This window comes from Montipora foliosa, chromosome 8 (genome assembly GCF_036669935.1).
Source record: "Montipora foliosa isolate CH-2021 chromosome 8, ASM3666993v2, whole genome shotgun sequence".
NCBI classification, from domain to species: Eukaryota; Metazoa; Cnidaria; class Anthozoa; order Scleractinia; family Acroporidae; genus Montipora; species Montipora foliosa.
The window spans coordinates 36275159-36289627 of record NC_090876.1 but is presented as its reverse complement, the minus strand read 5'-3'; the positions used below and the strand labels follow the sequence as shown (position 1 = coordinate 36289627).

The 14469-nt window shown below is 39.3% G+C and overlaps 1 protein-coding gene across 2 annotated transcripts in view; it reads right to left on the bottom strand.

Moving 5' to 3' along the window:
• Positions 1 to 818: 818 nt before the first annotated feature.
• The window catches only part of LOC137967808 (tetratricopeptide repeat protein 28-like), a 54411-nt gene continuing 40760 nt past the window's right edge, over positions 819 to 14469 (bottom strand). The window contains exons 4-6 of one of the 2 annotated variants that reach the window (XM_068814390.1): positions 9300 to 9454; positions 2137 to 5278; positions 819 to 1711 (exon numbers count right to left, since the gene is read on the bottom strand). In XM_068814390.1, coding sequence (XP_068670491.1) covers positions 1704 to 1711; positions 2137 to 5215 — 3087 coding nt within the window. In that variant the 5' untranslated portion in view covers positions 5216 to 5278; positions 9300 to 9454 and the 3' untranslated portion in view covers positions 819 to 1703. The remainder of the gene's footprint in view (positions 1712 to 2136; positions 5279 to 9299; positions 9455 to 14469) is intronic. The other variant, XM_068814389.1, reaches the window with a different exon arrangement.

Here is a 14469-nt window from a genome sequence, read left to right as displayed (position 1 = left end):
CACCGATATCATTGTTCTGTGGCGTTGTTGCTGTATCTGTAAACCTTTTTTATTCTCTGACGCATTTCGTCCAGCTAACGTAGACTTCTACAGGGAGTTTTACAATAATACATTAAACGCCTGTATTTAAGTCATATCAAGTTTAAATACAGGCGTTTAATGTATTAGTGTAAAACTCTATGAAGTAGTCTACGTTAGTTAGGCGAAACGCGTCGGAGAATAAACAAGTTTTAAAGATACAGTTCGCAGAGTGCTGCTCACTAGTTTAGTTTTTTAAATTTACCACAAAGCTAATGGCAGCAACAAAATCTTCAAAGTATCTATGTTTTGATAATAGTGTGTGTCTTTCTCCATTCAAGCAAGAAATTCCACACATTAGTGTCCCAATTGAAGCCTTCTTCCAAGACAAACAAGAGCTAACTACTTGCCAGAGGATGGTCAAGGAGGGGCAAATGTATCATGGACTAAACTATGTATACAAGAAGAATTCTGGCAGTTATTTAGTGCAGTTTGAAACTGTCAACTTGATCCTCCTTGACCATCCTCTGGCACGTAGCTAGCTCTTCAAATATGTATGCTGTGAACTAGCATGATACTGGTCACATTGGCATACATGGAGTGGTGGACGGACGTAGGTACGTACGGACGGTCGATGACGTCATGGCTATAAATCAAGATTTCTTGCATCGACGGGTTACCATATTTTCTTAACAATGGTGCTCCGCGCGCAAATATACTGCATAATACAATAAGCATTTCAATAGTTTAAAATATTTTACAACCTTTAATTCTCCTAATGTGGTAATCAAGGTTTACAGCTTTAAAGTTGATTTCATTTGATATCAGGTTTCATTACCCACCAAAGTGGAGGAAACCTTTTGAATTCTAACATTTAGACTGGAAGCTTAATTGTAAAAGAGACTAACCAGTGAGTGGAGATGACTGACTGAAATTCTATACAGTCCGGTAATTACGTGTAGGATTATAATATAATAAACTTCCTTACAGGTTGAATGAGTGTCTTGTTTCCTTTATCACTACAATTATGTTGTACAACACAAGCTGTTACAGTGGTGAGAGCACTCACCTTCGGCATGACTATTCCGGGGCTGGGATGTAGGGGGTGAGGGGTAGGGGGCACCATAGCTGAAACAACCAAAACGTTTACAAAAATGCTACCCTTAGGCCTAAGCATTATCTTAAATCACGAAAAGAAATCTAGACGTTTGCCTAAGGAAAACGTTTGCAGTCGCATATGAAAAGCGGCAGGGATGCTCGTTGTCTCGCTTATAGACATTTGCCTTCCAAATCAATTCATTTGATTATTTAGCTTTGACCAACCTTAGAGAAAATACACATTCCCCGTGACTGTCACTTGATTTTAAATGAACGTTGGTATACCAAATTAAAGAGGTTTACTTGTCATCAGCTTCACGTAAAATGAACACCCGAGAAATATACAGCAAAAGCTTGGGAGTTATTTTGAAGTATTTAAAAAAATAACACAACGGCTAGTAGATCCTCAGTTATGGAAGCAAACCGTTTTGCCAATCCCTTATTTCTATCAAGTGATTAACTAATCCTGGTACAGACCCTTACAAAACAAGGCACAAATGCAAGGACTTGGACAGTATTACTCATACAATCGAAGAAAGGAAGAAAGAAAAATGACACATCGATGCATCAAAGTCCAAGTGTTTTTCTCACGTTTCTGAAAAAAAGAAAAAATAAAGAAAGAAACAAATAGTGGGTTAAATGGCAATGCGAAATTTCGTTCTGATTGGAAAGTAAATAATATCTCAATTATTTTAATTCATGAGTAAATAATATCTCAATTATCTTAATTCATGAAACCATTTGTGCTTGGTTAACAGCAACAATTCCTGTTCAGTGTCACTTCGACGTGTAGACTGTAAGACCTCAACAGCTAACTTCACTTCACTTCTCGTACGTAACTGGCATTCAGCGATCAGGTATTAGCCAAAGCAGTTCGAGCAAAAATAACTACACTGGCAAACGATTTTAAAACCATTTGTATTTGAAGAACGTACCAGCTCCTTTCGACAACTTGCTGATTAAAAACATTTACAAAGTACAGCAATTCAGTCATTAAAGTTATATTCAAATAGCACTTACCATTCTTTTCGTGTTTGTGTTGCCCAAATTCAAAGGTGACATCATCGCCAATTAGCACAAATGGCGCCCAGTTTTCTATGGCAGAATAAGTCACCCGAAGAGATTTCATAGCATGGTGAAGAGCTCTACTAGCACTTTTTCTATCTGCTAAGTGCTCGTAGAAACTTTTCATGAACATCAAGGTCGCCTTGTCGTCGATTGCCCAGAGTGACACCAGAACAGATCGGGCACCAGCACACAGGAAAGCCCTGGCTATTCCCACAATACCCTCAGATTTCACCTCTCCCTGGCCACTATGACAGCAACTCAGCACAACAAGTCTTGCCTGAAGATGAACTGCATGAACATCGCTCAACATTAACATGTAATCTTCCTCTTCGGGGATCTGTGATGTGCGTTCGGAATTTGGGGCCAAAGCAATTTCTCCAAATTGGTCATCTCCATGTGCAGCAATGTGGATTAAGGCAACTGACTTCATTCTTTTCAGCACCTCAGCTTTGGTTGCATTTTGACCTGTAAGAGGCGCAGTGTGCAGAAGTTTTCCAATCACCTCCACCTCTTTTCTCGCGCATGGCAACTGTTTATACATGGGCTCACCGGTACCCCAAGTGACTTCCTTCAAGCATGGATCGCCCACAAGCAGCGCTTCATTCTTACTTTGGAAGTCGTCAGGTGCACTAGCTATCACTTTTAAAGCGGTCAGCGAGGGAATTGCACGGATCCTGACAGAGTCACTCAATGCAGTAAAAGGAGCCAAGCAAAATGGTCCATCAGGAACAAAGACTAACTCATCTTCCTGGAGCAAGTCTGTGATAGGGCTGACTAAGACATCATACAAGGGCTGTAAACAGTTGACAGAGAAGCTCAAGGAGTGAACAGTTTCCTCCACAGCCTCCCTACTGCACAAGAAGTCGTTGCGTTGTCTGTCAAGGGAACGATTCTCACATTGTACAACAGTTCCCACACCAATCTCTTTAAAAGTACTTTCCATCAGTGATTTGGCACTTCCATTTTCGATTTCCTTTTGTCTAAAATTAATCCCGATATCTTCTCTTAGCAACCAGAAGCTGATCGTGTTCCCATCAAGTGCTGTGAAAACAGTTTGTGAAGGTAAATCGTTCATCCCAAAACTTAACTTCATCGCAAGTGCCGAAGAAGGTTTCTCATCAACACCATATCGCATCTTTAAAATGTCTCCCAAAGCCTGGGCTCGTCCTTGCTCAGCAGCATACAAAGCCTCATCTACCTCACCACTCTTCAAGAGAGCTGTCCACAGAGCATTGTACGCAAACCGCTTTGTGTCACGAAAGCTTATTTTCCATGCATCTTCTGACTGAAGAAGACGCCTTGTTTTATCATAATAATTTATGCTTTGACGATAGTAATTAAGAGCTTTGCTCAAGGAGTCTAAAATTTCATGAACACAACCGAGCTGATGATACGCCATTGCCTGCCCTATGGGGTCTCCAACTTCTTTTGCAATACTAAGATGTTGATTTTGGTACTCTATGGCTTGCTTAAAATTCCCCAGACGGCAATAAGCACTGCCGAGATTGCAATAGGCTGTTCCTTCTCCAGCTATGTCCCCAACTTCTTTTGCAATACTAAGATGTTGATTGTGGTACTCTAGGGCTTGCTTGAAATTCCCCAGACTGTCATAAGCATGGCCGAGATTGCAATAGGCTCTTCCTTCTGCAGCTATGTCCCCAACTTCTTTTGCAATACTAAGATGTTGATTGTGGTACTCTACGGCTTGCTTGACATTCCCCAGACTGTCATAAGCGTTGCCGAGATTGCCATAGGCGCTTCCTTCTCCAGCTATGTCCCCAACTTCTTTTACAATACTAAGATGTTGATTGTGGTACACTATGGCTTGCTTGAAATTCCCCAGACTGTTATAAGCATTGCCGAGATTGCAACAGGCTCTTCCTTCTCCAGCTATGTCCCCAACTTCTTTTGCAATACTAAGATGTTGATTGTGGTACTCTATGGCTTGCTTGAAATTCCCCAGATGGTAATAAGCATTGCCGAGATTGCCATAGGCGCTTCCTTCTCCAGCTATGTCCCCAACTTCTTTTGCAATACTAAGATGTTTATTGTGGTACTCTATGGCTTGCTTGAAATTCCCCAGACTGTCATAAGCATTGCCGAGATTGCAATAGGCTTTTCCTTCTCCAGCTATGTCCCCAACTTCTTTTGCAATACTAAGATGTTGATTGTGGTACTCTATGGCTTGCTTAAAATTCCCCAGACGATAATAAGCATTGCCGAGATTGCCATAGCCTCTTCCTTCTCCAGCTATGTCCCCAACTTCTTTTGCAATACTAAGATCTTGATTGTGGTATTCTAGGGCTTGCTTGAGATTCCCCAGACGGTAATAAGCATTGCCGAGATTGCCATAGGCTTTTCCTTCTCCAGCTATGTCCCCAACTTCTTTTGCAATACTAAGATCTTGATTGTGGTACTCTATGGCTTGCTTGAAATTCCCCAGACTTTCATAAGCATTGCCGATATTGCAATAGGCTCTACCTTCTCCAGCTATGTCCCCAACTTCTTTTGCAATACTAAGATCTTGATTGTGGTACTCTATGGCTTGCTTGAAATTCCCCAGACCGTCATAAGCGTTGCCGAGATTGCAATAGGCTCTTCCTTCTCCAGCTATGTCCCCAACTTCTTTTGCAATACTAAGATGTTGATTGTGGTACTCTATGGCTTGCTTGAAATTCCCCAGACTGTAATAAGCATTGCCGAGATTGCAATAGGCTCTTCCTTCTCCAGCTATGTCCCCAACTTCTTTTGCAATACTAAGATCTTGATTGTGGTACTCTATGGCTTGCTTAAAATTGCTCAGTCTTTTATAAGTGCTGCCGAGACCCGAATAAGCTTTTCCTTCTCCGGCCCTGAAACCTATTTCTTTAAATATGGCTGCTGCTTCTGTGTAACTTCTAATGGCCTGATTAAAGTTGGCTACGCCATAATAGTATATACCCAGATTGAAACAAGCCAAACCCCTCCGTCGTCTGTTTCCCTCCTTTGTTGCAACACTAAGCTCTTGCATATGCTGCTCCAAAACGTCCATCTTTGTATCCACTGTTCTAGATAATCAGAACTGTGAAGGTTTTCTCAGAAATCTTGGGTGCACCTATAACATAAATGACTGACCTAGAGCATTTTATAAAATAAGAATTAAGGAACATTAAAAATAAAAATTTATGTTATGTAATGAGGAAAAAAACCGCCTGTAGGAAAATAATGGCATCCCATTTCATCTTTCTTATCTAAAGCTGAAGGTTCTAAGATATGCTTCTCTGGCAGGAAATTTGCTGTCGGTATGTAGCCGAAACCAAAAAGACAGGATGTGACATCATTATGAGAGTAATATTCAATTTTCTGCGATATATGTCACACTCATATTTTTTTAATTTATTTCATTTGTTTAGGCCTATGTTCCATTCTCACATTTTCAAATCCTGAGATAAGATTTCTAGCAGAAGGACTACTTGAAATTGACATAAGAGGTCTAAATCTATCCAATATCGGCACACATTTGTGATCATGGCTAACAAGTCCACAAGTTTGCAAAAGTCACGCAAACTATAAACGCATGCCGTAGATGGTCAATCTAATTATACTTATGTCTGATAGGGGACTGAAATAGTTTTACATATAGGACATCAGTGATTTTCTGTAAGTTCCTCTGCATTTGCCTCCCTCACATGCTTATTACTGAGCCGATTTCAGTGAGAATATCAAGTACTGTCCATAGGGGTGAGGGAAGTGGCAGGGGATTTTCCAGTTTTAAATTTGTAATGCAATTAATGAAGTTGTTATAATTTCTGTTATGAAAGGGCATGGTTGGCACGTCAAAAAAACTGTTCAGAAGTGATAAAATTGCTAACCAACCCTATACTACTTGAGGAGGAGACCCACAGCAAGCAACCACTCTCTAATATCAAAATATCAAATTGTATAACAGTCCCCAAACCAGAAGATTTCAAACAGCAAATACAAATAAATAGATTTAGTGTGGTCTTCATAATTCTGCGGAATCTTACCTTCAAGCCATAAGTGCCTAACTGCGTTTTGCCTTCCATCAAGCAAATTTCCGAACATAGCCGGGAAGATTGACTCCACCTCTCGAAAGTGAATTGCAGCTCAAACATCATGGATATGTTTTTAGAAATTCTTCAGCAAAAAGACTCGTACAGCTTCCAACGCTTTCCATCGGCATTGAGTTTGAATATACATATGTACCATGGGAACCAAAGATGCCGATTGGTGGGTTAGCAATGCATCAATTTATTTTGTCATCTGTGGGTTGGCTTCGGAAGTTTGATTGATGGAAGTCAAAATGCAGTCTGGCCATTGGCCAAAGTCATGCACGATAAACTTAAGATATCCGAGGAAGATATAGAACAGATTCATTTCGAATGCGTTTACCGCATCCCTTAGAAAAATACCAGTCAAGGCAGAACTCCAGACCAAGGCCTATTATAACCAAATTTAGCTTCTTTCAAGACAAGGAGTATGTTTGGTCTTTTGTTAAAAACTTGCAAAACACCAATATTTCAATCACAAATCATTTCTTCTGGGAAATTGATGAGATACAGAAAACGTTATATCCCATTTTGAAAAAGGCCAAACAGAGAAAGCAAACAGCCTATTTCAAAGTTGATAAGCTAATTATAAACAGGCAAATCTACAGAGGCAAGGAAACAACCAATCTCCCATACTACGGTCTCATTATGGATACAAGAAACAGCGGAAACTAAAGCTAAAGCGGTCACAGTGCGACAGCACATCAATAGTTAAGTTCTGTTTAAGGTTTATGTGTGATAAGTGTTCAATTATTGAACCCTCATTGTTTAACTAAAAATGTGATTGCTCAGTTTTGTCTTATATGATTTCTTCTATAACGCCACTTCCCCGATTCAGCTCTTATGACCGAATTTACTTTCTCTCAATGTGAAGGGACTAATGCTGTGTTTACACTTGGGCATTTACCGAGATAAACGTTTACTGACTAAACCTTGCTACATTTGTACGGTGTTTATACTGTATATAATGATATCACTTCGATTAGCTTGGCTAAAAAGAATAGTTAACGGAAATGATGGCACCTGGAAAAGGTATCTGACATATCATCCAGAACGCTTTGGCGGCCTTTTCTTGTTTCATTGCAATTATGATGTTACCATCCTTCCATTGAATATTTCTCTATTCTATCTAGAACTTATGCAGTGGTGTTCAGAATTTAGGGATACGTTCTCTTCAGAAAAAGAGCGGCGTTATATTCTTTGGAATAACAAACACTCATTTTAAAACAGTTTAGTATAAAAGCTATTTTGAAGCTGGTGTAGTTCATATCAGTGATCTATCCTTTGATTTGAATAACAAAGATTCCTTTTCCCTAGTTTCTAACAGGATTTCTAAAACTAATTTTCTAGTTTGAGCAGGTCTTTGACATTCCATTCCTTTTATTTTAAAAAATAGTACTTATAAATCAACAACAGGTGAACTTTCTCTAAAAGTTGACGATACTATATTTGACGTAACAAAGAAGAAATCTTAAAGATTATTATACTTTACTTGTAAGCAGAAAGGCTCTTTTTCCAACTATTGTAAACAAGCTGCAAAATGAATTTCATTTTACACTCGACAAATTTTTACGATCCCACATAGTGTCAAGGCATATGTCAAGACATTTCAGTACAAAATTATTCATTTCATTCTTTACACTAATGCTAAACTTTACAAAATTAGCTTTAAAATGAATGAATCGTGCCTATCTCTGCCCTTGCTCGATACATTTCTGGCATGGATTCGAAGAATTCTGGCACCAACTTATAAAGGAAAACATTCGACTTTCGTTACAAGATGTTTTAGTTGGAATGACACCACAAAACTCCCCTTCTGCTAAGCTGCTAAACTATCTAATTATGATTGGGAAATTGTACTTTAGAACAATTTCACGTGCCTACTAAATGTTCTAACAAATTTGATTGCCTAATTAATGAGATGCTTTTTATAAGAAAATTTAAATCATCCCTAAACGTGCAAACGGACTCGATTCGCGCATAGGTATTCACTTGAAGAACTTGTGATCCTTTGTTATTATGCTAATTCGTAGAGACTATAGAAATCAAATCTTCCCATCACTTACTTTGCCGAAACGTCGGCTTTCAACGTTAATATTAGTAATATTAGTTGTAATATTATAATAATGTAGGTGGGTAACTAATTTGCTGTATTAATATCAATTTCTTTTTTAATATTAAAATAAAATAAAATAAAAACAATGGCCGAATACAACTTTCTCCATTTAAAAAGAAACACATACTGCTAAAAAAGAGAAAATGGCATTTTATCCAGCAGCAACTACTGCTTAGCAAAATATTTCAAGATCCCCCGATGGTTTTGTACAAAAGGGGCAGATCCTTAAAAGACATACTCGTTCGAGCCAAACTCTAAGCTGGCTAAAACGCAAGGATAGGTGTGTAGGCCTGTCACCTCCATTGTTATTACAGTTGTAGCTAAGTTACCGGGCCTTAGAACGGAAGTGAGGCTGCAGATGACCCTGTTTTGATACAAAGCTTTGTGCTTCCCTAATGTTAATGTAGACTAATTAGAATTACAAAAGCCAAATATACATGACAAAGGCAGTGAAGTCTGTATCAATACAAGGTCACCGGCAGCCTTGCAGCCATTCATAGGCTAGGTCACTGAGCAAACAACTGTAAAATGGCCTATTTCAGGAATATGCATAAAGGAGTAAGAGGTTTTATAATTAAAGATATACATAATCAAATTTAATTGTCATTAGTAAAGAAGGATTGCTTATTATCCAAAATAGTAATCTTCACAATTTCATTCATGATTTAAATAACATAAGAACCTATCAGCAATTACAACCTGTTTATAAGGTGTGGCAGTTTCTTGATATATGGGCAGCAAAACTTGTAGCATAACTTAATTGTGCCTTATTCCTTCGGCTAATGAACATTAATTTGGCTAAAAAAGGCTCAGCAAACGGGAGAGGACAAAACGCAGACCCCTACTCCATGGAGTACCCTATGGAGTACCTAAATGGAGTACACCTAAAAATCATTTATTGGTCAAATTGAATACTTTATCAAAAAGGTGAAGCATTTAGATGCACATACCTTTACTTATTTCAAGCTCTCCGATTGTTACAGTTCGATGCAGTTTACGAATTGGCCGCCATCTTGAAGTTTCGTAGGTATTTCGTGTATCCCTTATTATACAAACCGTGTACCCCTGCATACTCATTCAGGCCCGTGTATGCCCATATATACCCCTATGGAATGGAATGGAAAACTTTATTTGTACATGATAATTTCATCTAATTACAAATGGCATATATGGGCATATCTGAGCATTAGGGGCATACATGAGTATATATGGGTATTACAGGGGCATACATGGGTATGTTATGGGCATACACAGGCCTATATGGGCATACAGGGATATAGGGGTTTGCATGAATATTTGTCTAAATACTGTACCAAAAACATAAATACCCTACATTAAGGGATACATGAAATACCTACGAGGTTTCAAGATGGCAGCCAATTCGTAAACTGCATCAAACTGTAACAATCGGAGAGCTGGAAAGCTCGAAATAAATGAAGATATGTGCATCTAAATGCCTCACCATGTTGATGAAGTATTTAATTTGACCAATAAATGATTTTTAGGGGTACTCCATTTAGGTACTCCATAGGGTACTCCATGGAGTAGGGCTCCGCGTTTTGTCCTCTCCCTCAGCAAACTAGGCTAGGTTGGCTAGAGGAGAAGTCCCAACTCATACATTGTTCTCAAACTACAAACATACGAGCAGCAAACCACCAGCACACTGAGTTGGGTTCTCGTCTAACAGGCTCATATGATGCCATTGAGCAACCAGGTTGATTGAATGGGAAATTGATTGTTTTATTTTCAGGAGGGTTAATTAAGACAAACTTATCCAAAATAATTTGTGTATCTGCAGACAAAACATTTCTATGATATGCAAATGTGAAATCTCATGTGTCGAAGCCAAGAACGCGTTTCAATATCGAGAATAACTAGACATCACGTCTTCTGTACACGTTCGACGCACTTAGCTTAACTAATAAAACTGTAAAATAGTTGTTCTTGAAAAAAAAAACCCTACTAAAAAACGTCAAAAAAATTAAAAATTTGCGATATATATTTTAGCAGTCCGATATATATTTCGATCTACGATCCTCGTCAGTTTGTCGCCATTTAAAAATACGTATATCGTTCATGTAAGAGACATTGGAATGGTCAACGCTTTCTCATGTACGTCATCACAACACATCCCATCTCGGTGGAACAACGCCTCCACGCATGACTAAGGCACGCGAATCTGAACTACTACTGTTTCTCTCTACAATGTTTCCACAAGGCCGATCGTTCCTCCTTATCGCTGAGTGATTTTGAGTGGAACTATTTTCAGATTCCGCATGCCATAGTCACGCGTGGACGCGTTGTTCCACCAAGATGAGATGTCTTGTGATGACGTACATGATTTCTGAGAAAGCGGGGACCATTCCAATATCTCTTACATGAAGGATATACGTATTTTAAATGGCGGACGACTGACGAGGATCGTAGGGTGCGATTGCAGAATACCCGGCCCACTTTGAAGGGCACAAGTTTCTTGCAACCGAAGTGCTGCAGTCGATGAATAATAAATTCGAAGCTAGTTCAACTACTGCTACCGCAGTGCCGTAGTCGATGAATAATGAAGTCTGAGTGAGTCAAGGGCAAGACGATCTCGTGAAAAGTGTACTTAACCGAACCAAAAAATGAAAGCTAAATGTTTACGAATTTGGTTAGGCCTAATCACTGAAACGAGCGCTTAGGCTTAATCAGTAAACGAGTGCTTTCTTCACACAGCATTGCAACACGACCGATTATCATTTCAACGACTGACGACTACGGGGCTGTAGGACTGCGGGCGCATTGCAACACGACTGCGGCACTGCGGGAGCAGTATTTTAAGTTAGATATTTTGTGGGCCGGGTATTCTGCAATCTAGCCAGTTGGGAAAACAACTATTTTACACTTTTATTAGTTTAGCTAAGTGCGTCGAACATGTACAGAAGACGTGATTACTAAGTCATTCTAAAGCTTCGGCTACTATGGATTTATGAGGGTCGTAACATGGTATATGGGCTCAGGGCTCAAAGCCCAAAATATGACTGGGATCAGGGCTCAGGGCTCAGAAGGGTGAGATCAGGGATCACAAGGCTTTTGAGCTCGAATCCAGGATCAGATTTATCACTTCATCAGGGATCAACATTTTGAGGAAAATGGGGCTCAGGGATCAAAAGTACGGCAAGAAAATAGGGATCAATGGGTCCCGAATATACCATGTTACGACCCTGATTTATCATGGGATTCCTCAGGAGGCGAAGCTCCCCCATTTCCCTTGTCTTTAGTCCCAGAGCCAGTCTACTCTCTATCCTAATCTAACTGATTGGTTCCTAAACATGGAAGCTTGAGGCTTATTGCATGGAGTGTTGTCATTGCCAGGGTTGAATTGGCCCATTTGTGTGGGATAAATAAATATTTTAAATAATAAAGAAAAGTTCAACTCCTGGGTTCTACAAAATGATCAATATCTTCAATTTGTGTATCTGCAAACAAAACATTTCTATCATATCAAAATGATACTGTCTGTTAATAAAATTTGTACCGGTGAATAAACTAAACAAAAACAGAATCCAAAGGCAATTATTGCAGGATTTTGAAATTTCTGCAAGACGAATGCATCTTAAATACATTTACTATGGACACAATAGAAACGTTCACCCTTTCTACGTTAAATCTGATTGGAATCCACCAGTTCAAAAATCAGTCGCCCTCGAAAGCTACCTTGAGGAGGTTAAATGACAACAAATAACAAAGCTGAAACAAAACTTGTCACGCGACGAACAAAAAGCACTAAATGAATTGAAACAAAACAATGATATTAACCTGAAAAAAGGGGACAAGGGCAGTACCACTGTCGTCATGAACAAAACTGACAAAATAAAGGCGGGAGAAAACCTCTTTGACGACGAACAAAGCTACAGACGTCTTACAGAACCCATGGTGAAGGGAACTCACAACAAGGTCTTGCATCTTAATTATAACGTTAACTGACCTACATCGTGAAAACCACATTGATGACGACCAAAAAATGGCTCTCACAAACACCCAACCCACCTAGAATACCAGAGTTTTATACTCTAACGAAAATTCACAAACCAACAATAACAGTGAGACCAATCACCTCGGGTTGTGACAAGCTGGCTGCATTTTCATGGAGTCATTTATGTCTTGTCACTTTACGAAATTTATCGTTGAAAATTAAAAATCATATCACTAGTAAACTGTAGACATGTCAGGTATTAAAATTTACAGAATGTTGCCCTATTTCCCGGACACTTAGACTTCACGATTCAGTATTTCCTTGTAAAAACGAAATGTGCTAAAGACTTATCGATTAGTCTGCTTGCGTTTGTTCTTTTCGTGACCAAGCGACCTTCTATTTAGGTGGGAAGATAATTTCAAGTTCTCCTTGAGGTAAGTAACATTTGTTTCTTATTAAATGCGATTTTTATTTCGCGTCGAGTTATATCTTTTCATTTTCAAAAGCGGTCTCTTCTCGTAAAATGCGAGATATATTTTATTTTTCTCGACATAAGTCAAGCTAAAAGGTGTGTTTTTAAACAAAAGACTTATAAGAATTTTCCGTTCAAATTTCGTATCTCCGTGCAAAAAGTGAACTGACGGTACTGCACAATCGCCAGCCAGCTAAATTTTTGATCGATCGTCAGTGCGAGCGACGCTGTTTACACAAAATACAAAATATTAAAATTGCGTCCAGCAAATCAACAAAAATGGCAATTCATTATTGCAAAAATAACACAAAGAATTTAACAAACCTTTAATATGAATAACCTAAGACTAGGAATACCTTCGAAGAAAATAAAATGGTGAACACACTAATGCACTGCTTCCATCAATTTTTTGGAGAATATCAGCTGCGCAAAAGTAATGCGGGCAGATATAGGGGGTGGGACACCGACCGCATTGTGGTCGGTCGCACATAGCAGCGGTTATGCGCATGCTTATCAGCATAAGCCAGAACAGTGGGACAAAATTGCCTTCCCACAAGCTTAATCAACCGAATTCTCATCTTAATATATACGAGAATTACACCTCACTCATAGTAGCTCATACTTCTGGTGGAGCCTAGGTGGGCGAGACTTGGCCACTCTCTGAACACTGCTTGACGACTCGTGCGGATGTTTAGTTACAGGGTATTATAGGGAGAAATCGAGCCAGTCGAAAGTAACCTTCGGGTACTCCCGACCTTGGGCCCAACTGGTTATTGGAGGATGCTCAAAAATCCCTTGGCATCTCAACCTCGCTCCCAGAGGTGAAATAGGAAAACGACAACCGCCTTGTCAGCGGTGAAAGTCCTAGTCAAAGGCTACGCAAACAAAAGCCAACCAAGCGCCCTCCTGCAAGGGTTTTGTTTTGCCCCGTTACATGTCATGCAACAGTCACGCAACTTTGGCTCATTTCCCAGCATCTGGCAAAACTTTCACTTTTTTGTATTTTTTAGTGACATGTTCTTAGTGTTCAATCTCCTTATCCATCTGATAAAGATAAGAAGAGACCTTGTGTAACCAAAAGTCATCATCCCATCGTCGGCAAGAGCCGTAAGGGTAAGGCATGGTCTTAACCTGGAAGTCTTCACCCGGCATATATAATATATTTAACGTCAGTCCAAAGAGTGGTCACCATAAGACGCTATGGAGAGCCATTTGTGCAAAATTACAAATGCATGGTGTAAATCTACAATAGTTAGTGCAGGAGTACTAATCGTTGGTTTTAAACCACAATCATTAGTGCAGAATTACTAACTAATCGTTGGTGTTAAAAAAATAGAAATATTTGATGTTTGATTGTAATCGTAACTGCTAGGCAAAAAATTGTCACCATTAAGTACAAAGACTCACAATCAACTTCGAACGGTTCATAGCCTTCAATAAAACACGTATACAAGACATTGCTTACAACGAAAGAATTACGGGAAGCAGACTTCTGGAGGAGCTACTTCTCTTATTGTGTCGTATATTACACGTCAGAAGCTCTTACGCCGGAATGCATGCGTTCTGGCAGTGAGGGAAGACCTTTCATTCCCATAAATGATAATCCTGATCAGGTAGTTTTTTTAATTTCAGACGGTTGTAGTATGGAGGAAATTGCACAATCTTTGCTTATAAGGGCCTCTTTACACGAGGCCAG